Raw genomic sequence first — 18,716 nt, 5'->3', positions numbered from 1 at the left:
TGGAGCTTGTAGCCGTTTTCTGTGGTCCTCTCCCAACGCTCCGATGCACGGCAGGTGCTCACGAAAGACAAGTATTTGAAAGAAAATCCTTGTCTTTACCCCCCACCCCCCCTTCAAATCCTCTTCTCCTCATCATTCTACAAGCAGACAACTTGCCTTCTCTGCACCTCAGGACGACCTTGAAACTCTATCAAAGGTAAAAGGACAGAACACTGAAGTATTAGAAGCGGTGTTGGCCGCCTACTGGCAACTTGGTGAATGAATATTCATCGGTACGCCACACAGTTGAGGTCACAGCTGGAGCTCCTCCTCTGTACAGCCCCCCCAACACAGCGGCCACATTCCCCGTGCAGTGAAATACTGCTCATCATTCTCCTCATTGGACGGTTAAACCCTTTACACATGCTAATGAGCCAGTGTGACAACCCATTCCAATATCACTGTTGCTATGGTTACAGCCTGCTATAGGGTCAAGCTCTATATGCCATGTCAGCAGAACATCCGCTTCCACTTTGTATGCCGTTGTAGTTGTTCCTCGGTGCTGCAGGGAAAACATTTCCTCAGACAAATCAATTCAGCTCTCCACCAGACCTGCCACGGTGTAACCATAGGGGCAACACAGGGATTCCCCGCTTCCTCAACCAGCACATGCAACTCAGTAGTATTTAAGGCTATAACAGCTGGTGAGCAGTTGCTGCAGCCCGCCGTGTAACATCTCGCTGCTCGCCTAGAATCTTCGTTCAAAATGACAGCTTTAGTTCACTTAATTAGTCAGAGCAGATTCACCGCAGTGGCTCTTTTTACACCCTTTTCTGGTCAACTGGCAATGATTTAAGCATCAGTTTGGTGCTACTTGTGTAAAAGAAGTGTTATTCACAGCCATGACAGGAGACTGACTAAGGAGGCCGTCTACCATTCGAACATGAAGGCTCATTTCACTACACACTACAACAACATTAAAGCACGTTCTGTTATTCACTCTCTTGCACAGCGCTTTGAGCCTTGAATGCTTCCACTGAGCGCATTTAGGAGTCGCAAAGCTGTGGCTTTGTAGTCGTGGCGAAAGTCGTTCATCCTGACGACGTACTGACCAACAGTCTAGAACAGGCCTCACATTTCTAATGGAATGATGAAAAGAAGACATCCACCCATCCATATATCCACATAGCGGCCTACTTTCCGGTTTACTAATTAATTTATGTAAAAAAAATTAAAATACCCTATAAGTCTGGATCCACAAGTCATTAAATTTCTATGAAGCAGCTTCACAGTCTGTCTCTCGATGACGTCACAACAGTTTCTGGCCCCTTGTACGCTGAAGGGTAAAGATTTCTTAATTTCCAAACGCAGAGCCCCTGGTCTCTAAGCCATTAACACGCACTGCGCTGCATTAGTGCTGCAACATCTACCAAACTCTCCGCTCCTCCTTCAAGCTTCTCTCACTTCACCAAGAAAATCCACCTCCTCGTTCCAAAGAACACGAATCCGTGAGGACGCCAGCCAACAGGCTGAGGTGGAAGGGCTGCATGCTGCTGATGGGTGTACGGTGTCTCTTGCAGGTGATACAGTATATGTCTGTGGCATTGGGATCAATGAGTGAGAGTAAACCACTGGAGGTGAAGTGGGAGGGAAATCCTCCACTGCTGGTTCCCTTTTCTTTTGATCATTCAAAAAATGTTCACGTGGACAATTATTCCAATCCATCCCTTGTGCATGCTTCCATTTATGGACTTATCACAACACCAAGCCTCCACACTGCATATCCTACTTAAAACCCCACTTGGGGTGGGGTTTACTGAGTAATAAGCCTGGCCTTGGCTTTAAGTTGCTGGTGCATAGCCAATTACGTTGACTGGCTGCTAAATCTATGTATGACAAACAAACACTGAGTGTGATTAATGTGGGTTGAATCCCAGTCAGACCGTCACCGCAGCTAACAAAGTTGGACGGATCAGTGGGAGTCTCAAATGAACACCAGTCGATACTGGTGGATTTTTGGCAACGGGAGCGTCTCCATCAGATGCCGCATCAGATGACCAACCAAGCTGACTCGTGCGTGAGAGTGGCTCCAAAAATCTGTTTGGCTCTTAAAAAGGGTGATTATGAATTTGGCGGATTTAATATGGAGCTCCAGCTAAGCTTTTGGATAAATGTGCATCTCAAAACATTGACTTAGACTTAGTCACTGCTTGTTTTGGTAATGAAATACTGTGTCACTGTAAAGCCATTGTAATTGTGAAATGATTTCACAGTATGTTACATGGTGGTGGCAACTAAATGTGCGCCGCCATCGCAGAAAGAATTTAGGTTTAAGGAACAAAATCAAATTTTGAGGTTAAGGAAGGAAAATATCTTTGGGTGAAAATAGATTAACCGACATACCAAATTTTAAATAAGTTAACAGAGATGTTTGGTTTTACACAGAACATGAACACAAGACCGTTTCAGCATTCCATCGGTGTCACCGCTCGACATTGTTCACCGTTAAGTGATTAACTTAATTTCATGTGTTTTAACGAGATCAGGCTGATGAATTCAGATTTCTGTCATGCAACATTGATCATGTGATAATTTATAGCCAAAGAAACATTGAAAGCAACGTTCGCTTCATGAAGCCAATAATATAAACTTAGCTTTTCTTCAAATGTCAAAGTCCTGGCCTGATGTTTTCGTGGTGTGGCCCATGTATTTTAAATGAACATAAAAGTGGTTGTTTTTCGGCTCACCTTACAGGACGAAACACATCGTACTGAAGCTCAAACTGCTCTTTGTCAAACGTGACATAAACAGTCAATTTACAGTTTTCTTAAAGATTTAGACCTCCACCTAAAATAAGAGTCGATGCTACGTCAATGTTATCTCACAACAGAAACCTGGGAGGTGGATTTGGGTTTAGGTCCTTCTTCCCCGCTGAGTCTCCAGTGCTGCAGTGTAACATTTACCCACACCGAGCGGCACGCTTAATAAAGTGGCATAGGGACACAGGAATATCAGTCTATCCGCATTTTGGGAAATATGCGTGTCGTGTCGATGAATATGTATAAGGCTCATTTCCAACCGCCACAGCACATGCGTAAAAGTGAACTGCTCCAGAGAGCGACTGTGATGAGTAAAACCTCGCTCTCGCACCAGACGATCTAACGGAGGCAATCCTCCGAGTGGGAGTGACTGATGCACTTATCTGAGCAACAGAAAGAGAAAAAAGCCAGTTAGAATTTTATGAGAGGACAAGAAAAAAAAAAGAAAAAAGATTGGAAGAAAAGTTTGAGGAGGCTCTGGGGAAAGTTGGGACGACGGAGCGAGAAGGAAAAGGTTGGCGGGAGGAGAAGAGGGGAGCTGAAGAGGGAGGCGGGAGGAGAAGAAGAGAGCTGAAGAGGGAGGCGGGAGGAGAAGAGGGATATGGGAGGAGAAGAGGGAGGAGAAGAGAGGAGCTGAAGAGGGAGGCAGGAGCAGAAGAGGGGAGCTGAAGCGGGAGGCGGGAGGAGAAGAGGGAGACGGGAGGAGATGAAGGGAGCTGAAGCGCGAGGCAGGAGGAGAAGAAGGGAGCTGAAGAGGGAGGCGGGAGGAGAAGAGGGGAGCTGAGGAGGGAGGTGGGAGGAGAAGAAGGGAGCTGAAGAGGGAGGCGGGAGGAGAAGAGGGAGACGGGAGGAGAAGAGGGAGGCGGGAGGAGAAGAAGGGAGCTGAAGCGGGAGGCGGGAGGAGAAGAGGGGAGCTGAAGCGGGAGGAGAAGAAGGGAGCTGAAGAGGGAGGCAGGAGGAGAAGAGGGGAGCTGAAGCGGGAGGCGGGAGAAGAAGAGGGATACGGGAGGAGAAGAAGGGAGCTGAAGCGGGAGGCAGGAGGAGAAGGGGGGAGCTGAAGCGGGAGGAGGGAGGATAGGAAGGAAGCTGAAGAGGGAGGCGGGAGGAGAAGAAGGGAGCTGAAGCAGGAGGCAGGAGGAGAAGAGGGGAGCTGAAGTGGGAGGCAGGAGGAGAAGAGGGGAGCTGAAGCGGGAGGCGGGAGAAGAAGAGGGAGACGGGAGGAGAAGAAGGGAGACGGGAGGAGAAGAGGGAGGTGGGAGGAAAAGAGGGGAGCTGAAGCGGGAGGCAGGATGAGAAGAGGGGAGCTGAAGAGGGAGGCAGGAGGAGAAGAGGGGAGCTGAAGCAGGAGGCGGGAGAAGAAGAGGGAGACGGGAGGAGAAGAAGGGAGCTGAAGAGGGAGGTGGGAGGAAAAGAGGGGAGCTGAAGCGGGAGGCAGGATGAGAAGAGGGGAGCTGAAGAGGGAGGCAGGAGGAGAAGAGGGGAGCTGAAGCAGGAGGCGGGAGAAGAAGAGGGAGACGGGAGGAGAAGAAGGGAGCTGAAGAGGGAGGTGGGAGGAAAAGAGGGGAGCTGAAGCGGGAGGCAGGATGAGAAGAGGGGAGCTGAAGAGGGAGGCAGGAGGAGAAGAGGGGAGCTGAAGCAGGAGGCGGGAGAAGAAGAGGGAGACGGGAGGAGAAGAAGGGAGCTGAAGAGGGAGACGGGAGGAGAAGAGGGGAGCTGAAGCAGGAGGCGGGAGAAGAAGAGGGAGACGGGAGGAGAAGAAGGGAGCTGAAGAGGGAGACGGGAGGAGAAGAAGGGAGCTGAAGCGGGAGGCGGGAAGAGAAGAGGGGAGCTGAAGCGGGAGGCGGGAGGAGAAGAAGGGAGACAGGAGGAGAAGAGGGAGGCGGGAGGAGAAGAGGGAGGCGGGAGGAGAAGAGGGGAGCTGAAGAGGGAGGCAGGAGGAGAAGAGGGGAGCTGAAGAGGGAGGCAGGAGGAGAAGAGGGGAGCTGAAGCAGGAGGCGGGAGAAGAAGAGGGAGACGGGAGGAGAAGAAGGGAGCTGAAGAGGGAGACGGGAGGAGAAGAGGGGAGCTGAAGCGGGAGGCGGGAGAAGAAGAGGGAGACGGGAGGAGAAGAAGGGAGACGGGAGGAGAAGAGGGAGGTGGGAGGAAAAGAGGGGAGCTGAAGCGGGAGGCAGGATGAGAAGAGGGGAGCTGAAGAGGGAGGCAGGAGGAGAAGAGAGGAGCTGAAGCAGGAGGCGGGAGAAGAAGAGGGAGACGGGAGGAGAAGAAGGGAGCTGAAGAGGGAGGTGGGAGGAAAAGAGGGGAGCTGAAGCGGGAGGCAGGATGAGAAGAGGGGAGCTGAAGAGGGAGGCAGGAGGAGAAGAGGGGAGCTGAAGCAGGAGGCGGGAGAAGAAGAGGGAGACGGGAGGAGAAGAAGGGAGCTGAAGAGGGAGACGGGAGGAGAAGAGGGGAGCTGAAGCAGGAGGCGGGAGAAGAAGAGGGAGACGGGAGGAGAAGAAGGGAGCTGAAGAGGGAGACGGGAGGAGAAGAAGGGAGCTGAAGCGGGAGGCGGGAAGAGAAGAGGGGAGCTGAAGCGGGAGGCGGGAGGAGAAGAAGGGAGACAGGAGGAGAAGAGGGAGGCGGGAGGAGAAGAGGGAGGCGGGAGGAGAAGAGGGGAGCTGAAGAGGGAGGCAGGAGGAGAAGAGGGGAGCTGAAGCGGGAGGCGGGAGAAGAAGAGGGAGACGGGAGGAGAAGAAGGGAGCTGAAGCAGGAGGCGGGAGGAGAAGAGGGGAGCTGAAGCGGGAGGCATGAGGAGAAGAAGGGAGCTGAAGAGGGAGGCAGGAGGAGAAGAGGGGAGCTGAAGCGGGAGGCAGGAGAAGAAGAGGAATACGGGAGGAGAAGAAGGGAGCTGAAGCGGGAGGCAGGAGGAGAAGGGGGGAGCTGAAGTAGGAGGAGGGAGGAGAGGAAGGAAGCTGAAGAGGGAGGCGGGAGGAGAAGAGGGGAGCTGAAGAGGGAGGCGGGAGGAGAAGAAGAGAGCTGAAGAGGGCGGCGGGAGGAGAAGAAGGGAGCTGAAGAGGGAGGCGGGAGGAGAAGAAGGGAGCTGAAGAGGGAGGCGGGAGGAGAAGAAGGGAGCTGAAGAGGGAGGCGGGAGGAGAAGAAGAGAGCTGAAGAGGGAGGCGGGAGGAGAAGAGGGAGATGCCTCCCAAGAGAAGAGGGAGGAGAAGAGGGGAGCTGAAGAGGGAGGTAGGAGCAGAAGAGGGGAGCTGAAGCGGGAGGCGGGAGGAGAAGAGGGAGACGGGAGGAGAAGAAGGGAGCTGAAGCGCGAGGCAGGAGGAGAAGAGAGGAGCTGAAGAGGGAGGCGGGAGGAGAAGAAGGGAGCTGAAGTGGGAGGCAGGAGGAGAAGGGGGGAGCTGAAGCAGGAGGAGGGAGGATAGGAAGGAAGCTGAAGAGGGAGGCGGGAGGAGAAGAAGGGAGCTGAAGCGGGAGGCGGGAGAAGAAGAGGGATACGGGAGGAGAAGAAGGGAGCTGAAGCAGGAGGCAGGAGGAGAAGAGGGGAGCTGAAGTAGGAGGCAGGAGGAGAAGAGGGGAGCTGAAGCGGGAGGCGGGAGAAGAAGAGGGAGACGGGAGGAGAAGAAGGGAGACGGGAGGAGAAGAGGGAGGTGGGAGGAAAAGAGGGGAGCTAAAGAGGGAGGCGGGAGGAGAAGAAGGGAGCTGAAGCGGGAGGCGGGAGGAGAAGAGGGGAGCTGAAGCCGGAGGAGAAGAGGGGAGCTGAAGCCGGAGGCGGGAGGAGAAGAAGGGAGCTGAAGAGGGAGGCGGGAGGAGAAGAAGGGAGCTGAAGAGGGAGGCGGGAGGAGAAGAAGGAGACGGGAGGAGAAGAGGGGAGCTGAGGAGGGAGGCGGGAGGAGAAGAGGGGAGCTGAAGAGGGAGGCGGGAGGAGAAGAGGGAGACGGTGGGGGATCTAATCATTTTGGCAGGATGCTTTTAACATCAGCACCAGTGTAAGTGGTGGTTGGAAGACGTTTTCACCCTCAGTGACATAACAGCGTCAGCTGCTTTTTGGCAGTGCATCTCAGTGCATCTCATCGTGACGATGTGAGAGCTTCAAAACATTTGGGATTGAAATAGCTGGATCTTTCCGCGGCGTATTGTAAGGCCGTAGCTATAAAGGCAACATTATGGAGGGGAGGGTGTTATGGGGTTTTTCGTGTCCTGCCTCCAGACATAACATTTCATGACACAAACCAGATATAACCTGCTTTCAGCAACCTCCAGTTCAGGAAAAAAGGCCTTAAAGCTGCATTCTTTTTAATGGCCACCAGGGGGCGACTGGTCTAGTTCCTAAAAGAAGAAGTACGGTTTTGTGTCATTTGATTTATTACCTTAGTAAAAATGTTTTATGGGCTCAATTACTACAGTGGTTTAATTATTCATTACAGCAATATTGATTTAGCAGATGATCCCATTTAGAGTAACACAGACATAGAAAGGTGTGATTTAGGGCAGCTTTTCAATTTGAAATTCAACGTGGTCCGTTTAGAGAAAAAAAAAAGGTCAGGATCACCCGAAGAATTTCTATTTGATAACATTTGTATTGTTAGTCTGTATGTAGCCCTACTCTGGTATATCGGAGTCTTCCAAATGCAGAGGACCAAGACGGCCAGTTGGAAAATACAAGGTGGCAACGGCTAATGTCGGACTCAAGAGAGTCTATTTCTTATCCACATTCTTTGAACAGACTATACGAAACTCTTTAATGCATTTGAAAGTCCCTATTTACAGTAGAATACAGTGATTCTACCAACCCACAGGAGTAAAGCTTCAGATGGCTCCATTCATTTTTATGTTGTTGGGAGGAACATTGAGCATATTTATATATCCACCTCCCAATGTATTTACCTACTGCCGTGGTGCATCGAGGGCCACACCGTTGCACTTTAGCCTGTTTGGAGTTCACAACCCTCATTTGCTCATCCTCTTGTCTTTGGTCACTTTAGGCCCAGCTGCCAGGTAATTAAAAGCAAATGAGAGAACTTTCTCTTCAGCCTATTACAGATGGTTTGTCTCATCTAATGACTGATGCTAGCTCTGTGGGTGTGCGAGTGCAAACTGCAGGAAAATAAACATGATCGCTCCTGTAACGTGAAAAAAAAAAATTAAACATAAGCGCTGATAAAAAAAAAAAAAATGTTAAAAATGAAAGAAAAAAGGAATTGCAAAATGGAAGTCCATTTGGCAAGTGAAACACAAAGAATATTTGTATTCCTCCAGGCAACACCCTGAGATAATTACCTTGTTTATAATCCGCTGCTGTGGCCATATCGGATTTTACTCAAATCCCATGCAAACGGAGCCGCAATCCTAAAATAATTACCACAGTTTCTGTTATTATGCAGCCACAATGTAGGCCTTATTCATGCCCATGTAGCATTATGAGGCGCTGTGTGCAAGAACACACATTACATAACTGCCCATCAGAGAGCACTGGAACGGCACGAACGATGCGCCAGACCAGTCTGCTCAGAGGAAACCTCGTCTGTCACAACACATTTGTTTTATGGGATGCCTATGCAAAGTAGCTTTTCACAATAAAAGAAAGTATGTTGTTCCCGTTTGTTACTCGTTTCCCTTGAAGCATAACTCTAACAGCGGCATAAGATTAAATTTGGATTTCACACCACAACACTGGACTGAGATAAGTGGTGAGGCCGTGTCCCGCTTTGATTACATACCCATGTAGATATATTGGTATTTTTTCACTAACTTTGCGATAGGGTTAAATGAATGGATCATGAGATACAACTAACTATGACTATTAATATTTAATTTCCCAAGTTCCCATTATTTACGTCTACATTTCTCATCACCGTTTTATTTAAGCACTGCTTAAATGCATAGCATGTTATATGCTATGCATATATCATATCATATCATATCAACTTCAATCAGGAGATAATTCTCCTTGCTTTGAAGACACTCTTAAAACAGGATTTTAAGGAATCCAAGGGTCCGTAGGTGTTAAATACTGAGCCTGAGAACATCTGTATTTCATACACTGCCGACAGGAGGTTGTTTACCTATGGATCCAAACGTTCCCTCTACCAACTCATCAAATATCAACTCTTGGTCGGTTCCCTTCAGCATCAGATATTGCGGGGATCTCCCATAAGACTTCACCCAGTTTATTTTCATTTATACAAACTTTTCTAATGCCAGTAACGTAACAAAAATTGTTATTTTATTTCACGAACGTAGGTATATTTATCCAAACCACAAGTCATCCTAGTCCCAGGGTTTTATTTTGAAAATCATATGCATGCAACAGGGTGGAAACATTGCGTTTCCTGCAAACATGGACATTTAAAAATAAAAAAAAAGACATGACGCATGTAACAATGTGAAACTAAAGGAGAGTCATATTGATGTGCTGGGCCAGTGAGCTTTGCTACTTGAGGAGTTTGAAGTGGGAACGTGTCGATGCATGTGCTGCTTATGTGCAGCCTTATACAAGAACATTTTAGAAGATTCATTGATTAGTTGAACATTTACCAAATACATCCAATTTGGACATTTCTAGTACTGAGCAGCGACACCCTATAAGTTAATGTTTGAAAAGACGCTGGTTCTTAACAGACTAAAAGAATATAGATCACAGCGCTAGTTTGAGTCCACTGTTGATGAGGAGTCAAATTGACCTTCACTCTTTAATCTGACTCTTTCACGTATTTATGCCTGACCAACACAAATAGAACAGTTCCCAAGGCTTCATGTGTGTTTTCTAAATTGAGATATTTCCCTTAAGTCCCACTATGTGCCCTTGGGCAAAGCACCTAACCTTCCAACCTCCCCCGCCCCGGGGGCTACAGAGTAGTCCGCAGCGACGCAGGCAGCAGATGGGGAGATGGAAATGAATCTGACCTACGTCAATGTGAATCTGATAATACCCCCCTCACACACACACACACACACACACAGCGAGGACCCCCGGTCGGTACATTATTCAGCCTAAAAGCTTGTTAAGGAGACCTCACAATGTAGCAGTAATGAAAGATTGATGTGTAAAAAACTGTTTAGTCCATGTTATGTAAAGCAACAAAGCAGCCGTTCAGAGGGGGAAATAAGGTGGACGGAGTTGAGACGCACATATATTTAAATTACTGTGCATGAATTGGAGCAAAAATAATTTCCTATCGATGCAAATTAGACTTCACAAATCCAAAAAGATCAGTGATGACAGCAATGCAAAAAGTGAAGGAATAAAGGCCCACTACACGATTTTTCTTTTCCCCAAATAGACAAGAAAATGAACCAGATGTACGTCATGGATGAAGTTACGCTGCTGTGCCTCATTTCTATCCTGGCTGTTTAATTCAATCAAAAAATGTCCCAAAAAGGGTCTCTAAAAACTTCATGTTGTTATCGTCAGTGCTGTAGTGGTAAAATTAGAGGTGGGTAAACTCTGAATTTGTGATCATACAGACCTCGACGCGATGTGAAGCAACGCAACACAAAGCGTCGCGACTCTGTAAGGCTGTCCTGGCTATATTGCATTATGTTATCAGTAAAAGTCATATACAATCAACGCCAATGAAAAAATGTGTTAGTAGTTTGTAGTTTATTAAATCTAAGAAAACAGTGAAGAAAAGTATGTCAACACAACACAACAAGACAATTGCAGATTAAGAACTATCTACATACGGAGTCTCCTTTTTACAGTAGTGCCCAGAGGGCCTCCTTGTCCTCCACGTCAGGTCCTGCCTTGCACAGAGGAGCCATGAACCCCAGAACACGTGTTCTGGGGTTCATGGCTCTTCTGTGCTTCTCCTCTCTCTATTCAACCTGGTGTTTCTCCTCTCCCTGTGCTCTCTGCATCATTGCCTGTCCTATCACTGCCTGAAAAAATATGTTTATTATATAATATATAATATTATATATATTATATAATATTTAAGAGTTAACCAGTTAAGCAGCCTGTCAATCACACTGACAACATAAGTTAAAGGAACACTCATGTACTACCTATGTCATCATAAATAGCCTATACAGCACGTTTTTTTCACATTGAGAACTGACTTGTTTTCTAATCTACGCGTCACCAGGCGTTTTTCTTGTCCTTTTACCGTGCACGACCGGCGAACACAGAGCGCGCGACTACTACCCCCCACCCCACTCCTTCCCCCCCGTCGGACCTTCTCGAACGGTCCGCGAAATATTGTCTGACATGAAACCGGTCCGTGAGGTAAGAAAGGTTGGGGACCACTGGGCTGATCCACAACGTGTATGTGTTTACACACCTCCTGGATCCTGATTGGTGTCGCTGCTGCAGCCGCAAGGCACTGATTGGATGCTCACAGACCGTAATACAGCGCAGATGAACATGATTCAGACTACGGCGTTTATATGTTCAACAATAGGAAACGTAGTCTTAGCTGTTTTAAAATTACACCAAGTTTATTTCGGATTATTCCAACGGAAGAATACAAGGCGCAGGGAACTTTGAGGTGCGTAAACGCTATTTATAGGTGCGTAAACGCTATTTCCAAAATTCCAGAGGTGCGTAAACGGCGTTTATGTGCGTTTACCCTCCACTACAGCCCTGGTTATCGTTAATGTGTTGACACACAAATGGCAGCATTTGTGTGTTCTCTTGTGTGAGATGGAAAGAAGAGCGTCTAAATGAGCCTGTGCATGTGCTTTTAACTCGAAAACAGGTGTTACTAATAACACCAACCAGTGGCAGCAGGGTCCCAATAACAGCCAAACAACACTGATCTTCAGCACAGGGGCGCTGGTGGACTTCCCACGGTTGGCATTATTCACTCCCCCGTGCGTTCCCTGCAGCGACTTGCGTCCGCTCATCTCCCCTGAAATTATCATGACCAATTCTGTCACTATGACTGCTGTCATTGATCCCGCTAATGGAGTCGTTCTTTCATCCGTTTCCTCCCGTTCTCCACCCTGCACCTCTCTGCGGAAGTCAGAGGGACCGAACCGCCGTCTCCCATTGATCCTGCAGCTCACACGCGCACGAGTGAGTGGCGAAAAACACAGCGCCGTCCCTCAGATGGAAAGAGACAGAGACAGAGAACGAGAGACAGAGAACGAGGGGACACTGAAAACAGGGAGGAACTCACTAACAGGGCTTGGAGCACATTTCGCAGTTTGTTCATCAACAAATGAGGTGTGCGAGGACGACATCACTTTGACATCGTGGCAAATCTGTGGTGCAGGTGAGCCATGTATTCAAATCGATGTAATTAACTCAACGACAAGCGCAAACTGACAAGAACCAGTCAACCAGGAAACGTACTGCATTATGTTTTAAAGCTGCTTCTAATGTTCCATCCACTGCCATTTTTACCCATGAGAAACAGAATATTGGCAGCATTTATCAATGATTCGTAATCCGGAAGCAGCACCAACAGAAACAATAACTAGTGTCCAATCCAGATCTGATTCAAGTGGGGTTTAATGATGCAGTATATCAGAAACCAGGTTTCGAAGGATAGAAGCTCAGAATGATCTGAACAGTGTGTGTTTTATTGGGGATGTATGATTGGAAATTAATCTATTAAAATCACTAAATATCTAACACTCAATTTCCTATAGAGCTGCATGTATATGTATATTTAAATCATAGCACTTAAGGAGGTTGTTTTAAATACTGTTACTCAACTCACAGTAAGTAATTAGGTCTGTTTGTGCACATTTGTGTGCGTGGTAACCTGGTGTTGATAAGTGTCCATCCACATTTCCACTTCAAAGCACCACCTGATTGGCAGTGATACCGTGGCTTTGCCCCTTTGTGTGCATGTTTCCTGTGTCGACTCTGCAAGGAGGAGATGAAGATTTAAACGTTTACAGAAATCAAGGGGCATTTTTCTACATGAAACACAAACCCAAAGGGCAAAGAGCCACAAGTTCTTTAAAGTTTACGCTTTGGAAAGGTGAGGAGTGGTTGAGCTCGCTTGAATAGAATGCAGCTCCCTCAACCTTCAGTTCCATTTTAAACGTTGGCTGGCGTTATCCCGTCTGTCCGCTTTCTGAAGCTTGCGGTCGATGCGGTTCTTTCTTAGTCACCGAGCCTCAAAGCCCTCGGACCCGCAGCTTCACTTTGCCCACAGGCGTTCGTGCATGCCCACACAGACACACAGACAAATCCGCACACACAAGTACACAGCGGTGATTTCAAGCCTAAATACGTGCCCATCGGACGAAGCATGCATATGTTTTTTTAAAGCTCTTCACTTCACATTCTTGCAGGTCGAGCACATCCGTTCAAACAAACTCCTTTCTCCTCTGTGGCACAATGTGGGTAAACAAAAACACAAAAATCTTTTTTTCCAAGAACCAGAGCAGAACATTTGCCATCAGCCTCGTTTCTTCGTAAAGTGTCAAGGCAGAGGGCGGTTAGCCTAGCTTAGCATGAAGACAGAGAGCTTGGGGGAAACGCTCACTAATAGGTACTAATGTTCTAGAAAAAACAACTGAAAATTCTAGCCGACTTCACCAAAACGCCGCACTAGGTGATTGCCATTACGGACGTCATAATTACAGCCAGTTCTGTTGCTATTATTAATAATAAAGCAGCTGTACTGTGGAGTCCCCACTGCTCAGATGCAGGCCCTTATTTCACATTAGCGGCTCACTGCACCGTCGCTGGATCACGCTCTGCTCATCAGGGATGGAACGAGAACATTATCAATCTAAAGATGCTGAGTAACCCAGCCATACCGGGCGTTATCACATCTTCGGCCCATTTGGAGGGAAGCCGGACTACATTTGGACTGATGTTGCGACATGGCCTTCCCGACTGTTTACACGCCTAATGTACTCAAAGAAGTTCCCCCCCGAGCTTGTGCGCTAAACTGATTTCCTCCTTATTCTTATTCGTCCTGCACTGAAAACCACTGACGTGTGTGTGGGTTTGAAGAGTTGGAGCGCTTCCGCAGTATCTTTTGGTTTCAGATCTTATGTAATTCAATTATCCGGGGAGTTGCGGTCAGTGATCTATGATGGTCTGCGTTTTTTCCAATGGGCCTAATAAATGCAGGTCCAGGTCTCTCTCCCCTCCCTCAATAAAGCATCTCTCACTCCTTGTTTACTGTGTACCTGCAGACTGCTTTGCAATGTCTCACTTTTCTCTGCTTGCCCAGTCTTTCAGACTCAAAGCCAACGCTTTCTGCAGTCCTTCCCTATAGAATTGTGTATTATGTAGTGTGTGTGTGTTAAAGCAAAAGACGAAGAGCTCCACTGACCTTGGACACCCAGTTCTCTCCTCCTTACCAATAGCTGTATATGCTCTCCGTACACGCAGTAAGGAGAGAATTGTGTGTGTGTCTAACAGGGGTAAAAACACATAAGGCATTACAAACACATCCACTTCAATTAAAACTTTAGGTTCTACATGCCAACACACATAAGCACACACAGCCTCACCCTGTGAGAACGGGAGATGAATTAAATTAGACTGGTTATAATAGATAGTGACTCGCTCCTACATTAAACGGTATAGAGAGATGTGTGGGTGGGTGAATGCCGCACGTCTTTAAACTGTACGTGTGTGTATGAATATTTATTGCCAGTGTAGTTTTTGGTAGTCATGCTCGGCTGGCACTTCATTAATTGGTGTTTGTTAGAGGAAACTTGACACACACTCACACAAAGCTTATTTAAGCGGTCTTAATCCAATACTGTCATCTCACGCACACAAGTGTGATACATGTGTGCATAATCGCGTTCATGCTCACGACGTGAGCATGAACGCGATCTGATTGGCTGGTGCCTGCGCTGTCGTATTCGCATGAAAGGAGCAGTGAGTGAACCGGTGCCCAGCTTGAGAGCTGCTGAGGGAAGCTGAATGTGTGTGTTGCGGACTGACAGATAAAGTCTTCTCCAATTAATCCGTTCGCTTCAATATGTTGGATTCATGTTAATGTGTATTTAAAGACCATAAATAAAATTCTGATTCTGATTCTGAAGACATTTACATTTGTGGAGAAAAAAATTGTCTTATCAACCAAAAATTTCGCGATCCCCCTGCAGTACCCTCGCGGACCCCTTGGGGGTCGCGGCCCCCCTGTTGAAGACCTCTGCTCTAGACAATTGTGTTGTGGGTGTGAAAAGTCCTGCAGGTACGGCAGATTGCAGCCGATCACCCTCTCTGCAGAGCGGAGGACACGCTGCAGCCTGCCCTTGTCCTTGGCTGTGGCTGCAGCGTACCAGACGGTGATGGAGGAGTAGAGGATGGACTCGATGATGGCCGTGTAGAAGTGGACCTTCATCGTCTTTGGCAGGTTGAATTTCTTTAGCTGCCTCTAGAAGAACAACCTCTGCCGAGCCTTCTTGCTGATGGAGCTGATGTTCAGCTCCCACTTGAGGTCCTGGGTGATGATGGAGCCCAGGAAACGGAAGGAATCCACAGCTGGGGGAGTCACAGGGGGAGTCACACAAAGTGATGGGGGAAGGTGGGACTCAGCTCATGAAATCCACAACCATCTCCACCGTCTTTAGAGCGTTGAGCTCCTGTTCTGGCTGCACCACGTGACCAGATGAGGGAGGGTTAATCTGCGAACTTCAAGAGCTTGACGGACTGGTGACTGGAATTACAGCGGTTGGGGTACAGGGAGAAGAGCAAAGGTGAAAGAATGCAGCCTTGGGGGGAACCGGTGCTGATGGTCAGAGAACCCGTAGTCATTGAGTCCTGTGATCCTGGGCTTCTGAGATATAGGGATGATGGTGGGGGTCTTACCAACATGGCATGTCTCCAGGAGGTGTTGAAGATGTCTGAACACTGCCTTGCTAAACTTGTATTTTGTCTCTGCGTACAAGACTTTGAGCCCACTCCTAAATGCCTGATCCTTCTGCAGTCATAGTGTTCTGAGTTCCGCTGTAAACCAGGGTTTGTTGTCATTATAACTCACCCTGGCGCATGATGGTATACAGCTATCCTTACAGATGTAAGAGGTCACAGCCTCTGTGAACTGATCCAGACTGTTAGTAGCAGTCCTGAAAACATCCCAGTCTGTGCAGTCCAAGCACGCCTGAATATCTTGCACCTCACTGTTCCACTTCTTGAATTCACTCCCCACAGGTTTTCAGAGCTTTAGTTTCGGAAGGACTATGACTTCGTCAGAGTGTCCCAGCGCAGCACGAGGGACGGCGTGATAAGCCCTGCTTGCTGTGGTGTAATAGTGATCCAGCATGTTCTCCAGCAATTTATTGACAAAATGCCAACCATTGATAATACAACAAAAGTATCCCCTGATTATCTCATAAAAAGCTATTTTGGTGTTTTTCTGCAAATGTCCATCGATCAATGCATCCGTAGAAGCCCCTTTGGCAATTAGGCAACACAACTAGGTTAGGTGATGGAACCTACAGAAGTGCACCAGAACTAAACAAGTTATTCAGTTTGTTCTAGTTGAGATTTTTGATGGTGATACAATTCAAACTTCAAGAATTTCCCAGTTTGTGTTTTTTTATTAATAACATTCATTGTTCTTTTCTAGACAAAACCTGTATCTTACTGCAAATAAGTCCCTTTTTCAATGTAGGCTATGCACTTAAGTAGATATACTGTAATAAACAGTACTTATCAGTTGGACAAAAACATGATTCCAATGTCACTCTATTTCTTCAACTTAAAGAAAGTGATATTGTTCATAACTTCTGATGCCCCCAAGTGGCCTGAGCGGATCCTTTACTACAGCTTTAACCAGAACGTATGAAGAATAAATACCATTGTTCACTTCAGACAGAAGTTATTTTTCAAAACCTTCGTATGAAGGCAAATGAAGGGAATGAGACGACGGGTCAACTTTTTTTTCCTCACATGTGATCACATGTCAATCAGTCGGTTAATATGGCCCATGAGATATGTCAATCTCCTCCGGGATTTAAAGAAGAAATCCTGGAAATTAAGAGGCTCACTTTGATTCGACGTGTAACGAAGGATTCCCGCTGTCAGATTTATCAAAATTTGTGAATCCCTGATACAAAAGGAGGACAAACGGAGAACGGAGAAGAGGGTAAAAGAGAAACTAGAAGATGATGAAAGAAGCAGAAGCCGAGAGATGAGCAAGTTTGAAATAATAAAAAAAAAGAGGGGGGGTGGCGTAGTGATATTAATGACTGCAGGGACATGAGAAGTAAAAAAAAACGAGGAAATGCGGTTTGCTTGAAGTGGAGAAGGAAAGTCGAGGGCAATGAAAGAAGTAGGGGAAAGAAGGGAAAGAATAACAAGTGTGCATTTTGTTGGACACAATTATGTGTGTTCAGACTGTGATCTCTGCAAGTTGGTTGCAGAGGGAGGATGGGAAGCAAAGACAGTTTTCCTTGACACTTTTAAACCAATTTTAATGAGGAATCTTTCATGTTGCAGGTCTGTGATACGCTTAACGGAAAAAGAAAGGGAAAAACACCCAGCAGTCAACCCAGTGATGGGTGACTTCGAGCTAAAGAGAGCGCGAGGAAACGAAGTGTTTCCTGGAGAGAACAATTAAAAGCTAAATATAAACGGTTACTCTTCTATGGACTGATTTTAATTGTATTATTGGGGTGCTGATGAGGAGACGTGGACCCAGGGGAAACCCTCTGGCCTTCATGCTAAAGAGCTTTCTGAGACCAACATTGAAGTGATCCTCAACTGGAGAGACAAGGACAGACCATACGAGTAATAATAACCCTGGTGTTCCAAAGATAAATGAGGCATTCTTAATACGACCACTTTGAGTTTAAGCTTAACCAGCAGTTAGCGGCGGCCATAATGCTAGCAATGCTAACTGCAGAAACAACGGCAACAGTGCTGAAATGAGCTAACAGTGTTGACCTAGAATTGGTTTCAGATCAGAAATGTAGTATTTTGTGTATTTAAAGGGCCATGCCAATTTTGTACATCAGGTTCTGCTTAATCAAGAGTTTGACATATTGTAGGGGCTTTTTAGGGAGCATTTTAACCAGTTTTGGCACCAATATAAGGGAGTTTGAGAGGTGCAGGCAGACCACAAGGCCGGTCTAATGACATTGTGGGAAATGTATGATCCTTTTGCAATGAAATTATTTGATTAAAAAAAAAATATTTTTATTTATTAAGAATCTGTTTCTGGTGAAGCCCTGCTACTTTAAAGGAAGAAGAGTACAACATTGCTGGAGCTCCCTTTTTAATAGAACACGTTTAACTTTTTTAGAGTTCAGAGGCAAATTGGTGGAGGTGGAGAAACCTCCCAACGGTGACTTGAACAGGCTCACAATCATCTACCGACTTGTGGATGAATCCACCATCGACGCACTATTAATCCAATTTACTTTATTGCTCAAAAGGTATCAAAGGCTCCGGGGAAATAATATCACATTCCACTGTGACATTGGAGCACACGCACGCTACATCCTTTAGGTAATTTGTCACGATCGGAACTCCCCCGCAGCAGCACGTGGAGGGGGAAGAAGTGCCGGGATCCCCTGCAACTCGCAGTAAGTCCATGCCAGCACGCTGCTACGGAAGACTCTCTCTGAACTACACGCTACACATGTGCATCCATGTCATCCGTTTGCGCAAAGCGACTCGCAGCCGGAACCGGTCCTGGCACTGCGGCGGGAGTGGAAGGTGGTTCGGGAACAGAAAGTTACAAGAGAAACGCTACTTACTCAGCAGCAGAGCAACAGGCAGCAAGAGGAGACACGCGCGGATCACCGACGACGCCATGCCGACACCGACGAGTCGTCCTCCGACCTCTCAAGTTTCAGGGAGGAACCGGAAAAATGAAAGAGAAAAAAGGAAAAAAAAGTTGTCTCCCAGAAGACGAGGCTGAGCCCCCACTGTCCCTTGGAGAGCTGTCCCCTCCCGTCTGTGGCGCGGCTCCGAGCTGCGGTGTGAGCGCATCCACGGCGCGCTCATCCGCTCCAGTGCAGGAGGGGAGGGCGCGTCCGTACGCGGGAGGAGGAGGA

The 18,716-nt window shown here is 47.4% G+C and overlaps 1 protein-coding gene across 1 annotated transcript in view; it reads right to left on the bottom strand.

Annotated features, from left to right (window-relative positions):
- The window catches only part of LOC120812223 (neuritin-like protein), a 38,863-nt gene extending 20,195 nt beyond the window's left edge, over positions 1-18,668 (bottom strand). The window contains 1 exon segment of the mRNA XM_040168044.2: positions 18,417-18,668. Within this exon segment, the coding sequence (XP_040023978.1) occupies positions 18,417-18,474 (58 nt within the window). The 5' untranslated portion in view covers positions 18,475-18,668.
- Between the last annotated feature and the right edge of the window lie 48 nt (positions 18,669-18,716).

The sequence above is a fragment of the Gasterosteus aculeatus genome, chromosome Y (genome assembly GCF_964276395.1).
Source record: "Gasterosteus aculeatus chromosome Y, fGasAcu3.hap1.1, whole genome shotgun sequence".
NCBI lineage: Eukaryota > Metazoa > Chordata > Actinopteri > Perciformes > Gasterosteidae > Gasterosteus > Gasterosteus aculeatus.
The sequence above is the reverse complement of the archived record's forward strand: the minus strand, read 5'-3'. Positions and strand labels throughout refer to the sequence as shown.